Source organism: Anopheles merus, chromosome 2L (genome assembly GCF_017562075.2).
Source record: "Anopheles merus strain MAF chromosome 2L, AmerM5.1, whole genome shotgun sequence".
In the NCBI taxonomy this organism is placed as follows: Eukaryota; Metazoa; Arthropoda; class Insecta; order Diptera; family Culicidae; genus Anopheles; species Anopheles merus.
The window spans coordinates 53,401,209-53,416,663 of record NC_054083.1 but is presented as its reverse complement, the minus strand read 5'-3'; the positions used below and the strand labels follow the sequence as shown (position 1 = coordinate 53,416,663).

Here is a 15,455-nt window from a genome sequence, read left to right as displayed (position 1 = left end):
AAAGAGTAAAAGAGAAACCAGATATAACACAAATGTTTAAAACGCGGTGAAGAAGAAGGAAGGGGTTTGAGGAGGAATAAGGTAGCTAACAAACTTTTCTAAACTGTGTACGAATGTGGCCAAGTGACCGTGTTGGTTTTGTGTAAAGAAAAACGAGGGAATTTGGGGCTACAAATTGCAAATCCAAACAAAGAGAGAGAGAGAGAGAGCAGGCAAGATAGATGTATATCGTTTTTGTTTAATGCTGTTGCAAGCTAAACACGTTTGTGGCCGCTCAGTCCCCTCCCCTGGGTACGTTGTGGATAAGTGCGAATACCGAGGGGAGGGAGAGAGAGAGAGGGGGATAGAGCGAGGCAGATCTTCTAATCTAGTTGAATGTAATAATGCAGCAAAAAACCTGTCGTCTTACATCATTATAAAGCACCATCAGCAAAAAAAGAGCGCGGAAAGCGCGAGAAAAGCTAGCGCGTAGCAAAGGGAAGGGAAGCCTCCGCCGCACACAGCCATACACATACACACATTTTCCACGTCCCAAATTGGGCCGTTTAAAAACAAAATACCAGCAATGTGTGTGTGTGTGTGCGTGCGTGTCAGTCTTACCATCTATTGCCGTAATGGTCCGCACATACACATTACCACCAACATCGCGCATATGCTGCGGACCATTTCGAGCACCGGAGGAGGTCCTTCCTACTCTGCCACTCAAGCAGGAAGTCCTGTAAAGGGAAGAAAAAAGCAAAATCATGTTGAAAACGAACATCAAATGGAAATTATTACTCTTGTAAAACAACATCAAACAGAACAAAACAAAACAAAAAAGCAAGTCGTGTCGTCGTCGTCGTCGCCGTCGTTTAATCAAATAAAAGAGCAGTAAAACAAACAATGTCAAAATTGAACAAGTTTACCAAAAAGAAACTACCAACAACAGCAATCCCACACCACCACCGTTGTTGATGTGAAAGCGTAAAACAGGAAAAGGAGGAGAATGGGTGGGAACATTTCCCGCCAACAGACACTTTACATACACACAAAACACTAACACACACACACACACACACTACGTTGTCCACCACTCTTGACACACTGAAAGAAAGAGATCCGCGCTAGGGAAAATCAAAGCCAACTGCAATGTATGTCCCCAACAAGGAACTAATGTCAGTACACTATTACTATTACAACAACAACAACTACTACAAGCAAGCAAGCAAGTAAGCAGCAGCGTGTGTTGTTTCCGTGACAAAGCATGGTTACCTTTGTTTTTGCTCTATTCGTGAAGTGAATAAACGCAAACCCAGTTGTAAAAACCAAGAAACAATAATGGATCCGAAGCAGCTTTCCCCTATACGCCCGGCTGTACATTGTGTGTGTGTGTGTTTGGGTCCGATGGGAATAGAGTGGGGGTAGGGAGGGAGGGAAGCTTTGATGGTTGAAGCTGTTCGTCTCCGGTGGACGGAAAATGCACACTGTGTGTTGCTATAAAAGGGAGGAGTGGGACACTTTCTCCCATCACCATCCGGTTCCGGTTCGGTAGTAGCTCTGAGAAGGAAAGGGACACACAGGAAGAAAAGGATCATGAGAGAAGGAGAGCGTAAGGGAAAGCTGCAGAGTATAGTCACAACAAACTAGTTTGGGAAATTTGCTTAAAACCTCCACCACTACCGTATGTCCCATGCGGCATGTCCCGTAGAAAAGACAAAAAGCATGCATTGGAAGTGATCTTCATTCCCGTTTTCTGCGCTCTTGACACTACTCACGCGTGTGTGTCCGTGGGGAGGGGGCGCATGTCCCGAAGGCGAAGTTAGTGAAACACGTTACCAATTCATAATTAGTTAAATTAATTCATTCAACCCATAAATAAATCGGACGAATCGTGTTCTTGGAGTCGTCAGAGGAGTTAGATTTTGAAGCCATTTGGAGAACCCATCTTCAGTGAGATGGATTTTGGAATAGATGAGGAGACTGTTGCATCTTCTTAGAATCGTGTCAGCGTCTCTTTCATTCATTTTGGAGTTTAAACACGGACGATTTTTAAATACAAGTTTGGGATCGTTACGTTTGTGTGGATATTCAACTTCTAGAACTAGCGGTTGTTCGCGTTTTTTGATAGCCAAATACGGAAGGAAGTCCTTCTTAGTAGATAGGAAACAAACTAACTGCTACAACAACAACTACTACTACTACTACAAACACTACACTAGTAGCAGTTACTACTTCGTCCTTATGCCCGCATTCGATCCGCAGCATCCTTCCCCTTTTAAAAAAGCCGTACTTCTTTCGTGTACTCTGTCTCTTTCTCTCTATCTATCTCTCTACCAAAAACCAGAAACCGATAAAATTAGTCATACAACTCTACAGATTTGTCGCATAAAGTAGTGAAAACTGCAGTGAATTGTCTCTTTAAAAGCGAACGAAATCTTAAACAGATGAACATGACATCAACCAAACATAACATACGCTAAACCAACGGTGATCGATAGAGTTTCCAACAGATGATGATTGTTCATAGTTTATTGTTTCCGTTCCATTGGTTTTGCTGTGACAAAATAGATCCCATTTTCAAATGCGTTCTATATTGATTAAAGGAAAAAACACACACACACATACAAGCATACAGAAGAGCTTGCACGGCAGTTAGAAACTCCTTTAAATAGTAATAGAAACAATACGCCACACACACACAGACTAGACAAAACAAACACACACACACACACACGCAGCAGAAATAACACAAAACAACACAGCAGCTAACAGCGCAGTTCTTGTTGATAAAATCCTATGGCTCACAGAGCAACAAAAGGCAAACAAAAAAGGCTCTCAAATTTACAGGAAATTGGAATAAAAAGGTACGAATAAACGTTTCTCAAGCAGTTTTGCTAACCCATTGATGTAGAACTCTAAATGCAAACGCTCTTCTTTTGGTTTTCGTTACCTAGGATGTGATGAAAAGGTTGCAATCGGAGTTTTTGGTGCCGAACCTCTGTTTGGTTGGCGTTCCAAGGCAAAAAACAATTCTAAAGCAGGACAAATAGAGAACACTTAGAACACACCCATACACACTCATACACAAGCAGTACACGTGACATTACTAGTAAATGCAGAAACAGAAGCAGCATCGTGCCCCAGCAATTGTGTATTTCCAACGTTCTAAGCTAACCCCTAAAAACATTAAGAACAACAGAAACCAGAAATAGACTCTTGGAGCAAACAAAAAAATCCTAAACAGAAAAAATAGAAGAAATCAGAAAGTAGTAAGAAGAGTAAGCTAAAGCAACAACAACAAACAACTGGAAAGAAAGACGACAATTAGCAAACAAAAATCGTGTGCTGCTTTACTGGACGAAACAAACAAACTAGACAAGCAAACAGAACAGAGAACAGAAGAAGATAACAAAGCAGCCGCAGCAGCAACCCGCAGCAGCTGCATCAGCCAATTGCGCGCGCGTGCGCGTGCGCCTCAGTGCATGAATATACTCATCTTCGTTTTTCGGTATTTATCGCTGTTTCACATTCTCTATATTGGTTGTATCATATGTGGAAGATAAGAAAATGGAGAAAACAATAAAAAAAAAACACACAATAAAACAAATGTTTTGCCAACATTCCATTGATTGTACCTCGTGAGAAAGAGCCAACGAGAACAAGTACATTCTTCGCATTCCGGTGGAGAGGGATAGTGGGGGTGACTTCCTTCTCTCTCGTTTTGTACAGTTATGCTGCTGATTTCATAGTTTACTTTGACCGCTTGCTTTACACACCCCTTCTAGCCGGGAGCTGCTGAGTCATGATGAAGATGGTTGGTCAACACCGTCAGCTCAAGTCGTCATTTTTGCGAATTTCATTTCCTTTGCGGTAATGTTTCGTCATGCTTGCGAATAAACGGCCGCAACGAGTGAAATGAATCACCGGTTCAACAACCCCCCCCCACCAAGAGGGGGGGGGGGTCTTTTCGGGCGGTAATTGCACGTGACTGGAAGCACGTTTCATGGCAACAGAGCAGCGGTGTTTATAACCGGTTTGTAAGTGATTTTTGCATCATCCCTTGTTCCTTTTTAGCTTTAATGGCGATGAAGTGCGTGATGTACTTTCATCAGCTAAAATGAAAATGGTGAATGAACATTTTGGAAAACCGAATTGGAAATATCCATTTGCTTTTCGTCGAAGAGCACGTTTTCGCAATTGAAAGTTAGAATCTTAGTTCCGACTCCACAATGATGCAATCATATCGTTTGAATGGGAAACCCCGGATCCTACCCCGAAACATAATCGTATCCGTTTGCTTTGTAATGGGACAGGGTGATAAGGCAATGGGGCATATTATCGAATGCATCAAAGCATAATTTTATAAAAGATTGCACTACACATTTCCCACAAAAAAAAACCGTTTATTTGCGCTTCTTTTTCTCCCCCGCTTGCCGGCATTTGACAGCTGTCAGCTATTGCCTGCTTTCGTGCGCACGCAGGTTCGTCCAACGTGGTGCAAATTGACGGTTTGGTGTGAAAGAAAGAATCATACACACATCCACCCTCTGTTTTATATGTGAAACTGATTGCAATTGTGCATGAAGTCAGAACTCATGACAAAAATCATTTTGTGATTACGTTACAACAAAATAATGATTAGAACATTATTTACCCATTGTTGCGGCCCATCCCTTGCAAGCATGTTGTTGCGCGCTACTGTCAATTGGCGTTTGGTTGTGGTAGTGCAAAACACTGACACGAGCGAACCTTCGCACCACGCGCTGCATAAACATTGATTTTGCTTATAAAGTCACCTTGAGATGTCACGGATCACCTTTGGGAAGCCCGTCCACTAGCGAGAAAAAAGGAACCGCCGTTTGTGTTCGCCTCTTGCAGTTGCGTTTCTCTCACAACAGAGCTGGTGGCTGATTCGCGGACTCCGAGACAACCCCCTCAGATCGGTTTCACCTCTATCGTTGCACCTCCCAGCAGCCGTGTGCGTGTGTGTGGTACAGTACGGTGGATTAACGGTGAGTGTTGCTGGCACCGTGTGGCTGTGAGTTGCAAAGTGCGTGGAAAGTTGCATCCATCGTCGTCCCGCGTTAGTGATTCCAGCGGTTGTGTAGGTTGTTGAGCAAGAAAGTGGTGTAGAGTTTAGTGCGACTGAACTATACAACTTACGGATGCACGAACGCCCTGCTCCTTGCTATTCTTCGTCGTGATATAACTCGCTGATCCTTGTGTGGCCTGGGCTGTTGCTTCGTGATCCTTGCTTCCCTGTGGAAGTGGTTCCGATTTCCGGACGGTACCAACAATGGTGGATGTGAAAGACCGATCGAGAGTGGTCGAGAGGCAAAGCAGATTAGCAGACTGTCTCTGCTAGATTGTGCAATCTAAGCAACTTTCTTCCCTCCCGCGCTACCACCGCGTTACCGTGGAAATCGTTGAATCGTGCGCGCGTGTCTGTGCGGTGCTTGCGTGTGTTGGTGTGGGGTGATGTGATGTGATTACTAAAATGGAAAGTTTTCTCTTTCTTCCTCTTCCTTCTTTTCTTCTTCCCCGGCATCTACTTAATCCTTTTACAGCAGCTAGAGAACAGTGCGTCTGTATTTCAGTGTGATTGAGTGCGTGTCGATCTCTCTCTCTCTCTGTGTGTGTAGGTTGTTGCATCAGCAGACAGAAGGATATCATCGTCCGTGGAAATGTCGAGCGCACCGGTACAACGGTTTATTCAGTTCGGGGCCCACAAGGGCAAGGGCATCGCCGTCTTCACCAGCGGCGGTGACTCCCAGGGCATGAATGCGGCCGTCCGTGCGGTGGTACGCATGGGTATCTACGTCGGATGCAAGGTAAGGCCGAAGGATATAACACTCAATTGTGATCATCAAAACCATTTCAAACCCCATCATCATCATCATCGTTGCCAAAGGAAAACGACTCTCGGAGCGCCACTGGTTGAATCGCCAGCGTCTAAATATATCCCAACACCGGCCGCCACCGTGGCCACCACGGTGTGATTGTTAATGTAAAGACACACACATACGCATACACGTACGCGTACGCATCGATACGCACAATAATGCCCCGCCCCCTAGCGTCTTGTACTTTTGATTGATTCGCCTACTGAGGAATGTGTCCTGATCGGCAAGGATACAATTGAGAGCACGAGCCAACCGTCCCAAAATATCGCGTACAGTTCACAGTCACGTTTTGGTCGATGGTCAACAGAGTTAACCGTGACCGTGCACATTACATGCACGACAACGGTTGCCAACGGTTGCGGTTTGTTGATGTTGGCAGATCGGCGTTATCAGCATTTCGATGCGTCGAACACGCCGCTTTCCCGTTGTCACTTTCAGTTGAAAAGGGGGCAGGACAGGTCGCAATGAGGGGGTTGGGGCACCCAACGGCCAGCTAAGCCAGATAAGGTTATGAAACAGTAGTTTTATGACACTTTATGGTGTTGGTTTTCACTTTCAGCTTGGTAGGGCGTATGCGCGCGCGGGACACATATTTGCACGGCGTGTATTTGATTGTGTTGAGAGACAGGCTGTTTGATTAAAAAAGAACACAATTGACTTGACCATTGACAAAAGTATTCTTTTTGTCTCCCCAAATCGCACCCTTTAATTGACCTATATTAACCTTTCTTTGCGTGCGTGCGTGCGTTGATAACATAACGTCCGAAAAGGAAATTCTCCCTTCTTCCCCTTCTTAGACCGTTGACCTTCAAACGGTCATAAAGTTTTCGGATTTTTTTTTTCAGAAAGGAACAACGTTAGTTTGTTCTGCCCCCAAAATCGTTCACCCTCACCGCAGGGCGTGTGTAGTTGTTGGCAAAACTGCAGGAAGGAAGGTCATCCCAAAGGTTAAATCGTTCAATTTGGAGCAATTGTGGAGTGGCCGCGCGCTCGCCAGCCTGTGTTCGGGGCTTCCAACCCCCCCCCCCCCAATCCGGCCTCTAAGAGCGAGAGAGAGAAGAGAGTTATTTATAAGTACATAAGTAACACAGCTCAAACTCTCAAAGATTTTGCAATGGGGTCGAGACACTGGCACTGGGATGGGTGACCGAGTGGAGACGCCAGGTGGTTGGTATTTGTGCTGGCGGTTCGTAAATGCATGTGGAGCTTCTTCAACTGGGGAAGCGGACCGAGTTGCCTTTCACGTGCACATTTCCAGGCTGGTGATGAAGTGGAATTATTTCCAGCTTTCAAACGCACCGCCATCACAATCAGCTCATTTTGTCAAAAGCCAAAAGGGTAGGTAGCTCTTCTAATTAGATTGCCGATTAGATTGGCACAGCTTAATTGCTCATTAGTATGTGAGGAAATCGATAGCTAAGGGTGCAAGAATGTCATAAACAAGAGCAGGTTAGTAATGATCACTCTAATGCCTCTAATTTGTCGCTAGAGCACAGGGTCGTTTTATGGAACACTCACACAGTCAGACTCATCTATAATTAACGACAGTTAATACTATACTGCACAGGATACTAATGCGGTTCTCCATCCTCACAAACGCAGGTGTACTTCATCCGCGAAGGCTACCAGGGCATGGTGGACGGTGGTGACAACATCGTCGAGGCAAACTGGTCGTCGGTGTCGAGCATTATCCATCGCGGTGGTACCGTGATCGGTTCGGCCCGTTGTAAGGACTTCCGCGAGCGGGCCGGACGGCTGCAGGCCGCCCACAATCTCGTGTCCCGCGGCATCACCAATCTGGTCGTGATCGGTGGTGACGGTTCGCTGACCGGTGCCAACCTGTTCCGGCAGGAGTGGGGCAGCCTGCTGGACGAGCTGCTGGCCAGCAATCGGATCACGCAGGACCAGCGCATCAAGTACAAGAGCCTGCACATTGCCGGCATGGTCGGTTCGATCGATAACGATTTCTGCGGCACGGACATGACCATCGGTACGGATTCGGCGCTGCACCGTATCATCGAGGCGATCGACGCGATCGTCAGTACGGCGTACTCGCACCAGCGTACCTTCATCATGGAGGTGATGGGTCGTCACTGTGGGTAAGTAACGAAAGGGGTTTCGGTTTTCGGTACATTCGGCTACTGGATATTGTCGCAAATGATCCTCCCGATCGAGAGAAAAGAGAGACTGCGTGCACTGCGAAATGCTAATGATCCTTTTTATTCTTTCTTCCCACTCTTGTCTACGCACGAAACTGTCTCTCCGTCTCTCCGTATCTCTCTCTCTGTCTCGCTCTCTTGATCACTCCCAAACTTTGGGTGGAATTAAAGCTATCTAGCGGTCGTTGCCGGCGTCATTTCTGAGGCCGACTACGTCTTCATTCCCGAATCTCCGCCGCCCCGCGACTGGGAGACCAAAATCTGCGACAAACTCGAACAGGCAAGCGCATCCTCCTCCTCCTCCTCCTCCTCCTCTGTCCCGTCTGTCGCTACCCTTGGACACCCCCCCCCCCCATTCCCATTATTTTGCATACTTTGTTCGCATCTCTTTCTCACTCTCTCTCTTGCAACCCTCGATTGATACCATTCGATTCCACCGCCATTGCGCCGTATCGTTGTAGCCTCACACAGTAATTTGCGGAAAGCGGAAGAAACCGATGGAGACTGTCACCTCTTCATTCTTCCATTATGGAATGAAGTGGAAAATTTGGCTGCCAAAGCACGCTGATAATAGCATCAATCCGATCACCTTGTCACTAAATGCACTTTACCACTTTGGAGGAAATCAAACGTGTCCCCCGATCGTGCGTGATCTCTCTGTTTTGTTGGTGTCCTTTTCCGGTGTGTTCATTAAAATGTTTCTCCCCCTAAACTGAACGATCCCCCTGCAGGGCGTTCGTGTGCTGACTAGTTCCCGTGTTGTGCATGAACAGTGGCGTATTTCCGTCCCTTAACATCCTTGCTGTCGATTTGCTGAACTCCCAATTTGTACTCTCTCTTTCTCTCTCCACTGTCTGTCTCTCTCTCTCTCTCTCTCTCTCTCTCTCTCTCTCTCTGTCCAGTGTTGAAGAATGTCCTTTTTCTTCTTGATTTGACTCAGCATTCAATCATTGACCAGTGACACCAAGACACAACTCCATAAACACACCATTGCGATCGCCTTAATTATTGGTTATTAGTTTAAGCTATGATCTTGCTGCTCCTCCTTGGGAATATGCTGTTAGCGAAATACGCCATCCACAATCGATCATCGATGAACCACACCTTACCATACACCAAAATTGCTCTCCACTCCATGTCCGTATGCATTTGTTCATGTTTTTCACAGCTATCTGGCGGTAGTGGCCGGTCTGTGCGTCGAGGCCGACTACATTTTCATTCCCGAAGATCCACCGAAACCCGATTGGCCGGAACGTCTCTGCAAGCAATTGACACAGGCAAGCAAATTGGACGGGCAAGGGGAGAAGGGGCTGGCCGCCAAAGGAGCCAACCCAAACGAAACGAGAAAAGCAAAAAAATCACAACACACCTCCAAAAATCATGCAATTCCAAATTCGAAGTACCGAAATTATCGCTTCAAATCACTTTGCTGCTACCTACTACCACTGCGCTACTACTACTACTACTACTACTTGCTGCAGTTGCTTCTTGTTTCGAAATATTTTTGTTTCCCGCTCCATCTTGGCACGATCATGATCAAACGACCATATGATCATCATACACCGAATTGGCATAATTCATTTAGGTTTTTGGGGTTGTGTGGTGTTTTGCATGAGCGGCATACAATTCATCGATACACACACACACATACAACACGCGTTGTTGTTGCTGCTGCTGTTGTTGTTTCACACGTTTTTATATGCATTTGCTGTGAATGTGCAAATTTCACATTTCTTTTTTTTTTACTTAACGATTCCTAGATTCGTTCATTAGATATCATAGCTACATTTTCATCGTTTTTTTCCCCTCTCGAACCAATCATCTATCCATCCATATTGGTGCGATCAAGATCAACAGATTGGCTAAATTAAGCGAAAGAAAGCACTTGTTTTTAAATTGAAACCGCAAAAAACATCGAACACAAACGTCATTCTTGAGGTGACAAAAGGGAGGAAGAAAAAGCCTATCGAAGAAGGCATCCAAGAAGGCTTGGAGAGGCCTTCGTTGTTTTGTGCCTAAACAGCAAGAGAGAAAGAGTACCGAAGGTGGCCTAGTCTAGTCGCCTTTATTCCCATCTGCCACTCAGCAAGTGTTGTTTGCTCTTTGTAATGTATTATTACTAGCGTCTCCTGTAAACCTTTTACCCCGTTCGTTCCGTTTTAACCTTTTCTCATCTCATCTCAACCGCATTACTACCATTTATTACTATTATTGTGTGCATTGTAGTTACCTGGCCATAATGGCTGCTTTAGCTAGCGAGGCGGACTATGTGTTCATACCGGAAGATCCCGTAGTGCATAATTGGCCAGAGAAGTTGTGTAAGAAGATACTGCAGGTACGCATCGCTAATCGTTCGCCACCGAACAACACTCAGCAAAACTATTTGTAATGCTTCCCCGTACAACCGAGCATCTCCCCCCCTGCTCATTCCGATGAAGACTAATACAGATACGAAACCACTCCTTTCCCCACTCAGGCTCATTCCTATTTCCAGATTCCAATTCCTTTATTATTCCACTAACGATGAAACGATGGAAGAGGCTACAAGTCTTTGCCATCCACGAACAGATCTCGACTGGAATGGTCTAATGGGACTAAGTGAAGTTTCAACTGTTATAGACTTGTTTTATTGTTTAGCCTATTTGCTTGTGGTTGCAACAACGCGCCAAGTTGGTCTATATCGTTCTCAGTTGATATTTCGTTTTAGCTTTCTACAAACACAGCACACACAAACACAAAAAACTGAAGCTTTGTCAGAATTATTATAGAAAAGGATCTCCGTAAGTGCGTCCACGTAGACGAAGTCGTCAACATCGTCCCCAAAAAAACAAGCAAAGATCTTAGTAAATCATAAACCGAAGTAGAGGCATGCACCAAACTCAAAGCTCACGTTATTGTTTACTCTCATTTTGTGGGATCTGCATGATCGTTAGCAGTATATGTGTGTGTGTGATTTTTTTTTCTTCTTTTGTTAATTATTGCTTCTGCTTAGACTGTTTTATCGCACCGTTTTTGTTCAAAGAAAAAGCATCTAAAGCTCTGCTCTGTTTATCATTGCGCTTCCAAGCTTTTTAGCAGTTTAATGTTGCTGTTCGTGTTTGTTGTTGCTTTTTTACTTTTTCTCTTTTTTTTCTAGCATTCAATCCACGATCTTCGATCAGTGATGGAACAAACAACAGAAAAGTCCTGATTTTTAGATCCTTACCAATGATGGTACAAAAAACAAAAACAAAATCCCAATTCGATCCTCGATCATCCGTCACTGGACGATTACTTTTGGTTTCGTGGACGAGCGCGCGTTTGCCCTCACACATCGTAGGGCATGCCGCTTCCTACCGCTCTTACTACTAACTCCTTCAAACCCTCATGCCTCCCACTCAATCACACACACCCATTGCACTCAACTCATCTCTATTTTTCTTCATCGCTCATTCTCTTTCTGCCCAAAACTGTGCTTCGCTCGTAAACGGAAACCCTCTAATGCTCTGTCTTTGTGTGCTTAACCTTTCGATGCATTGCAACGTGACGGAACTACAGGAACGTTCTGCTGGCCAGCGTCTGAACATTATCATCGTGTCGGAGGGTGCTATTGATCGCGATGGCAATCCGATCACGGCCGAGAAGGTGAAGCAGGTGGTCGTCGATCGTCTGCAGCAGGACACGCGCATCACCGTGCTGGGTCACGTGCAGCGTGGTGGCAATCCGAGTGCGTTCGATCGTGTTTTGGTATGTGCAGAGTGTCCTACTATGTGTGCTTCTCAAGGTCGCATGCTAAAACTATTTCTTCTCCAATGCTTGTAGGGTTGCCGCATGGGTGCTGAAGCAGTGCTGGCACTGATGGAAGCGGACGACAAGACGGAACCGTGCGTCGTATCGCTCGACGGCAACCAGGCCGTCCGGGTGCCGCTGATGGAGTGTGTCGAGCGGACGAAAGCCGTCGCCAAAGCGATGGAGGACAAGAACTGGGAGCTGGCGGTGCAGCTGCGTGGCCGCTCGTTCGCGCGCAATCTCGAGACGTACAAGATGCTGACGCGCCTGAAGCCGCCGAAGAGTGCGTTCGACGAGCAGGGCCGCGGCGTCGGTGGCTACACGATGGCCGTGATGCACATCGGTGCGCCGGCCTGCGGCATGAACGCGGCCGTGCGTTCGTTCGTGCGCAACTGCATCTACCGGGGCGACACGGTGATGGGCATCCACGACGGTATCGAGGGGTTGGTGGCGGGCCACATCAAGAAGATGGAATGGTCCGACGTGACCGGGTGGGTGGGCCAGGGCGGTGCGTTCCTCGGCACGAAGCGCACGCTTCCAGAGGGCAAGTTCGCGGATATTGCCGCCCGGCTGAAGGAGTTCGGCATCCAGGCGCTGCTGATTGTGGGCGGGTTCGAGGCGTACCACGCCGCCGGCCAGATCACGGACCAGCGCAGCAAGTTCAAGGAGTTCTGCATCCCGATCGTCGTCATTCCGTCCACGATCTCGAACAACATGCCCGGCACGGAGTTTTCGCTCGGCGCCGACACGGGGCTGAACGAAATCACGGAGATTTGCGATCGCATCCGCCAGTCGGCCCAGGGTACGAAGCGCCGCGTGTTTGTGATCGAGACGATGGGCGGCTACTGTGGCTATCTGGCAACGTTGGCCGGACTGGCCGGCGGTGCCGATGCGGCCTACATCTACGAGGAGAAGTTCACGATCAAGGATCTGCAGCAGGACGTGTACCATATGGCGTCGAAGATGAGCGACGGCGTGCAGCGCGGGTTGATTCTGCGCAACGAAAAGGCGTCCGAAAACTACAACACCGAGTTCATCTACCGGCTGTACTCGGAGGAGGGCAAGGGACTGTTCTCGACGCGCATGAACGTGCTCGGCCACATGCAGCAGGGCGGTTCGCCCACTCCGTTCGATCGTAACATGGGCACCAAGATGGCGGCCAAGTGCGTCGAGTGGCTGGTGGAGCAGCTGAAGGCCAACACTCAGCCGGACGGGTCGATCAATGCTACCGCTCCCGAGACGGCCTGCCTGCTGGGACTGGTGCGTCGTCAGTACAAATTCTCCCCGCTCAAGGAGCTGATTGGTGAGACCAACTTTATGTAAGTAGCGTGCGCTGGTGTCGTTCTTTTCGGGTAACTTCCGGCTTATATTGAACGCCCTTTAATTTTTGCCTCCTTCCAGGCAACGCATCCCCAAGCATCAGTGGTGGTTGAAGCTGCGCCCGCTGCTAAGAATTTTGGCCAAACACGACTCCACCTACGAGGAGGAGGGCATGTACATCACGGTCGAGGAAGAAATGTCGACCGACTCGCCGTGCGCTTAAGTGTGCCCGGGAAACCCCCCCCCCAAAGAAGCGTAACATTACCTCCTCCAACGGGAAGGGGCAGATGGGGCAACATCTGAAGCCATAGCGAACAAGTCTTTGCCAATCTTTCGTTGTCGCTTTAGGCGAAGCTTTAAGCACCATTACACACCCACACACCCACACACAGACACAAATTGTGTTTCCTTATCTTTTTTTCGATGTTTTTTAGCAAATGTCGGTGAAAAACGGTTCGCTTTGAGTAGACCGTCGTTTCGCATTGTTTTCTTTTTCCTTAAGTAGTATTTATCGTTTATTGTGTTAACGTTAGCACCCACTTGCAAATCTAATTCTATCTCTAAAGCGTTGTTTTGTTGTTTGTTCTGTGCTATTAGTGGAAAGTATTATTACAAAATGATTTCTAACACACACACACGCATCACGATCACGATCGAAGGGTAGTAACCATGCTGATATGATGATACCAAAAAAAAACCCTCAAAAGCATAATATCGCACCGGTGAATCGAACAAAAAGCGATAACAAAGGCCAGTGACGCTAAACACTTGTAGTGAATATCCAGTAATCGTGAGGTATTATTGCGGGGATGAAGACAGAACTACACAAACACACACACACAGACAAACACTCTCACTATCTCTCTCTTCCTTCCACTCTGCCTACAACCGAGAGTGGGACTGGATGCAGATGAGATGCTAGAGAGAGCAAATGTTATAGATAATCTAATCTTACACTATACGTGATTCTGAAGGTAAACATTAAATGCCGTACCCCAACAGAGCCACCTACAACACACACACACACAGATAAACACCGAGAATCCTAATGTTAATGTACTGCTGCTAGCAACAGCCAGCCCGTTCGCTAGCGGTACGTACATCCATTGAGATATGTAATAAAAAAGAATTTATTGTTGTGAGATCGGGTATGTTTTTTTGAACAGAAAACAGGACAGGAATATATCACACATTGAAAACTCCGTTACACAATTACAATCTTCTTCGATCTCCTCCACAAGGTGCCCGCGGCTTAACATTCCTCTCCAATTCTTTCGAGAGTTGTCGACCGGTGGCGTTGATGCTGCTGGTGCCGTTGATGAATGGCAACAACCGGTGTCTTTGCGGGAGGTGTAGTTCCTGTGAATGCTGCTCCAATCGGGACGTTCGAGACTACCCGAGCACGACTGCCCTGGGCACTGTGGCCGGGTCGGGCACAGTACCAGTGCTCCACCTCTGCGGCCACTACCAGCGACACCGCTTCGTACTGTTGACCCTCGACCCGGAACGCACAGCGGTTGGACGTTTCAATGTACCAGTGGAAAGCCTGCAGCAGTGGCCGCGGTTGTCCTTTCCCCGTCGTACGCAATTCCTCGACCAGTGCTGCGTTGTACTGAGGGTTGTAAGGAGCGCACATTAGTTCCGCATGTTAGTTTTTCTATTCAGCCCATTCGAGGATCGTTACCCATTTGTAGTGTTTGTACGCTTCGGCACCCATACTGTTGCGCTCGGCTCGCTTCACCTGCAGGTGCCGCTGCAGCTCGTACAAACTGACCGTGCAGATGCTGTCCAGCGTAACGGACGGTGCCTTTCCGGCATCCTCACTGTACGCCAGGAACACGACATCAACGCGCGGTATCACTGAAGCCATGCTGCTGTAGGATACCACCAACACGCACAGCACACACACAACACCACAAACACACCACTTTCGATCCACGCCGCAACGACAACGCTCCGGTTCTCAGCAGCTCCTGATCGAAAGTGATCGACAGCATCTTCCGTTCGGCTTCCGTCACAGGTGAGAGATGCTTCTAATCACACGCACACAATGAACGGGGTACCACTTTAGTGATAAGGAAACATGATGGAGAGTGTTTGAACATGTTGGTGGTGACTGTCCGATGTGTCAGAGATGTCAAACTCCAAAGGGCTCGTGGTGCAGTACCATCATCCTTCGTGATCTCTTATCATCGCTTTGCCTTTAGTGGGCCAAGTCAGGGCGGATGGATTTGATACTCTCTATCACACTTTCTTTCATTTAATCGCTGTTGTGTATTGTAAAAAAAAACGTTTTCACCATTTTTGTTTTCTTTTCGTATATTCT

At 47.2% G+C, this 15,455-nt stretch overlaps 2 protein-coding genes across 8 annotated transcripts; one reads left to right on the top strand and one right to left on the bottom strand.

Moving 5' to 3' along the window:
• Positions 1-4,771: 4,771 nt before the first annotated feature.
• LOC121594418 (ATP-dependent 6-phosphofructokinase) lies at positions 4,772-14,271 on the top strand. Of its 7 annotated transcripts, none has more exons than XM_041917643.1 (7): positions 4,772-4,991; positions 5,622-5,810; positions 7,485-7,981; positions 9,210-9,318; positions 11,579-11,767; positions 11,843-13,128; positions 13,211-14,271. In XM_041917643.1, exons 2-7 carry the CDS (start codon positions 5,664-5,666, stop codon positions 13,350-13,352), a joined length of 2,370 nt encoding a protein of 789 aa, XP_041773577.1. In that variant the 5' UTR covers positions 4,772-4,991; positions 5,622-5,663; the 3' UTR covers positions 13,353-14,271. The 7 variants fall into 7 exon arrangements, with proteins under 7 accessions (XP_041773577.1, XP_041773578.1, XP_041773576.1 ...); XM_041917644.1 differs by having other exon boundaries at positions 5,550-5,810; XM_041917642.1 differs by having other exon boundaries at positions 5,547-5,810.
• LOC121594428 lies at positions 13,626-15,424 on the bottom strand. The gene is made up of 2 exons (XM_041917669.1): positions 14,814-15,424; positions 13,626-14,741 (listed from the first exon to the last, which is right to left on the bottom strand). The coding sequence occupies exons 1-2, from the start codon at positions 14,997-14,999 to the stop codon at positions 14,382-14,384; spliced, it is 546 nt and encodes a 181-aa protein (XP_041773603.1). The 5' UTR covers positions 15,000-15,424; the 3' UTR covers positions 13,626-14,381.
• Between the last annotated feature and the right edge of the window lie 31 nt (positions 15,425-15,455).

Excerpts from the sequence above, each read along its gene's own strand:
- LOC121594418 (XM_041917643.1), top strand. The coding sequence starts at position 5,664 with ATGTCGAGCGCACCGGTACAACGGTTTATTCAGTTCGGGGCCCACAAG. Across the intron at positions 7,982-9,209 it reads GTGATGGGTCGTCACTGTGG|CTATCTGGCGGTAGTGGCCG; the intron begins GTAAGTAACGAA and ends TGTTTTTCACAG. Across the intron at positions 11,768-11,842 it reads GTGCGTTCGATCGTGTTTTG|GGTTGCCGCATGGGTGCTGA; the intron begins GTATGTGCAGAG and ends CAATGCTTGTAG.
- LOC121594428 (XM_041917669.1), bottom strand. The coding sequence starts at position 14,999 with ATGGCTTCAGTGATACCGCGCGTTGATGTCGTGTTCCTGGCGTACAGT. Across the intron at positions 14,742-14,813 it reads CGTACAAACACTACAAATGG|TACAACGCAGCACTGGTCGA; the intron begins GTAACGATCCTC and ends TACAACCCTCAG.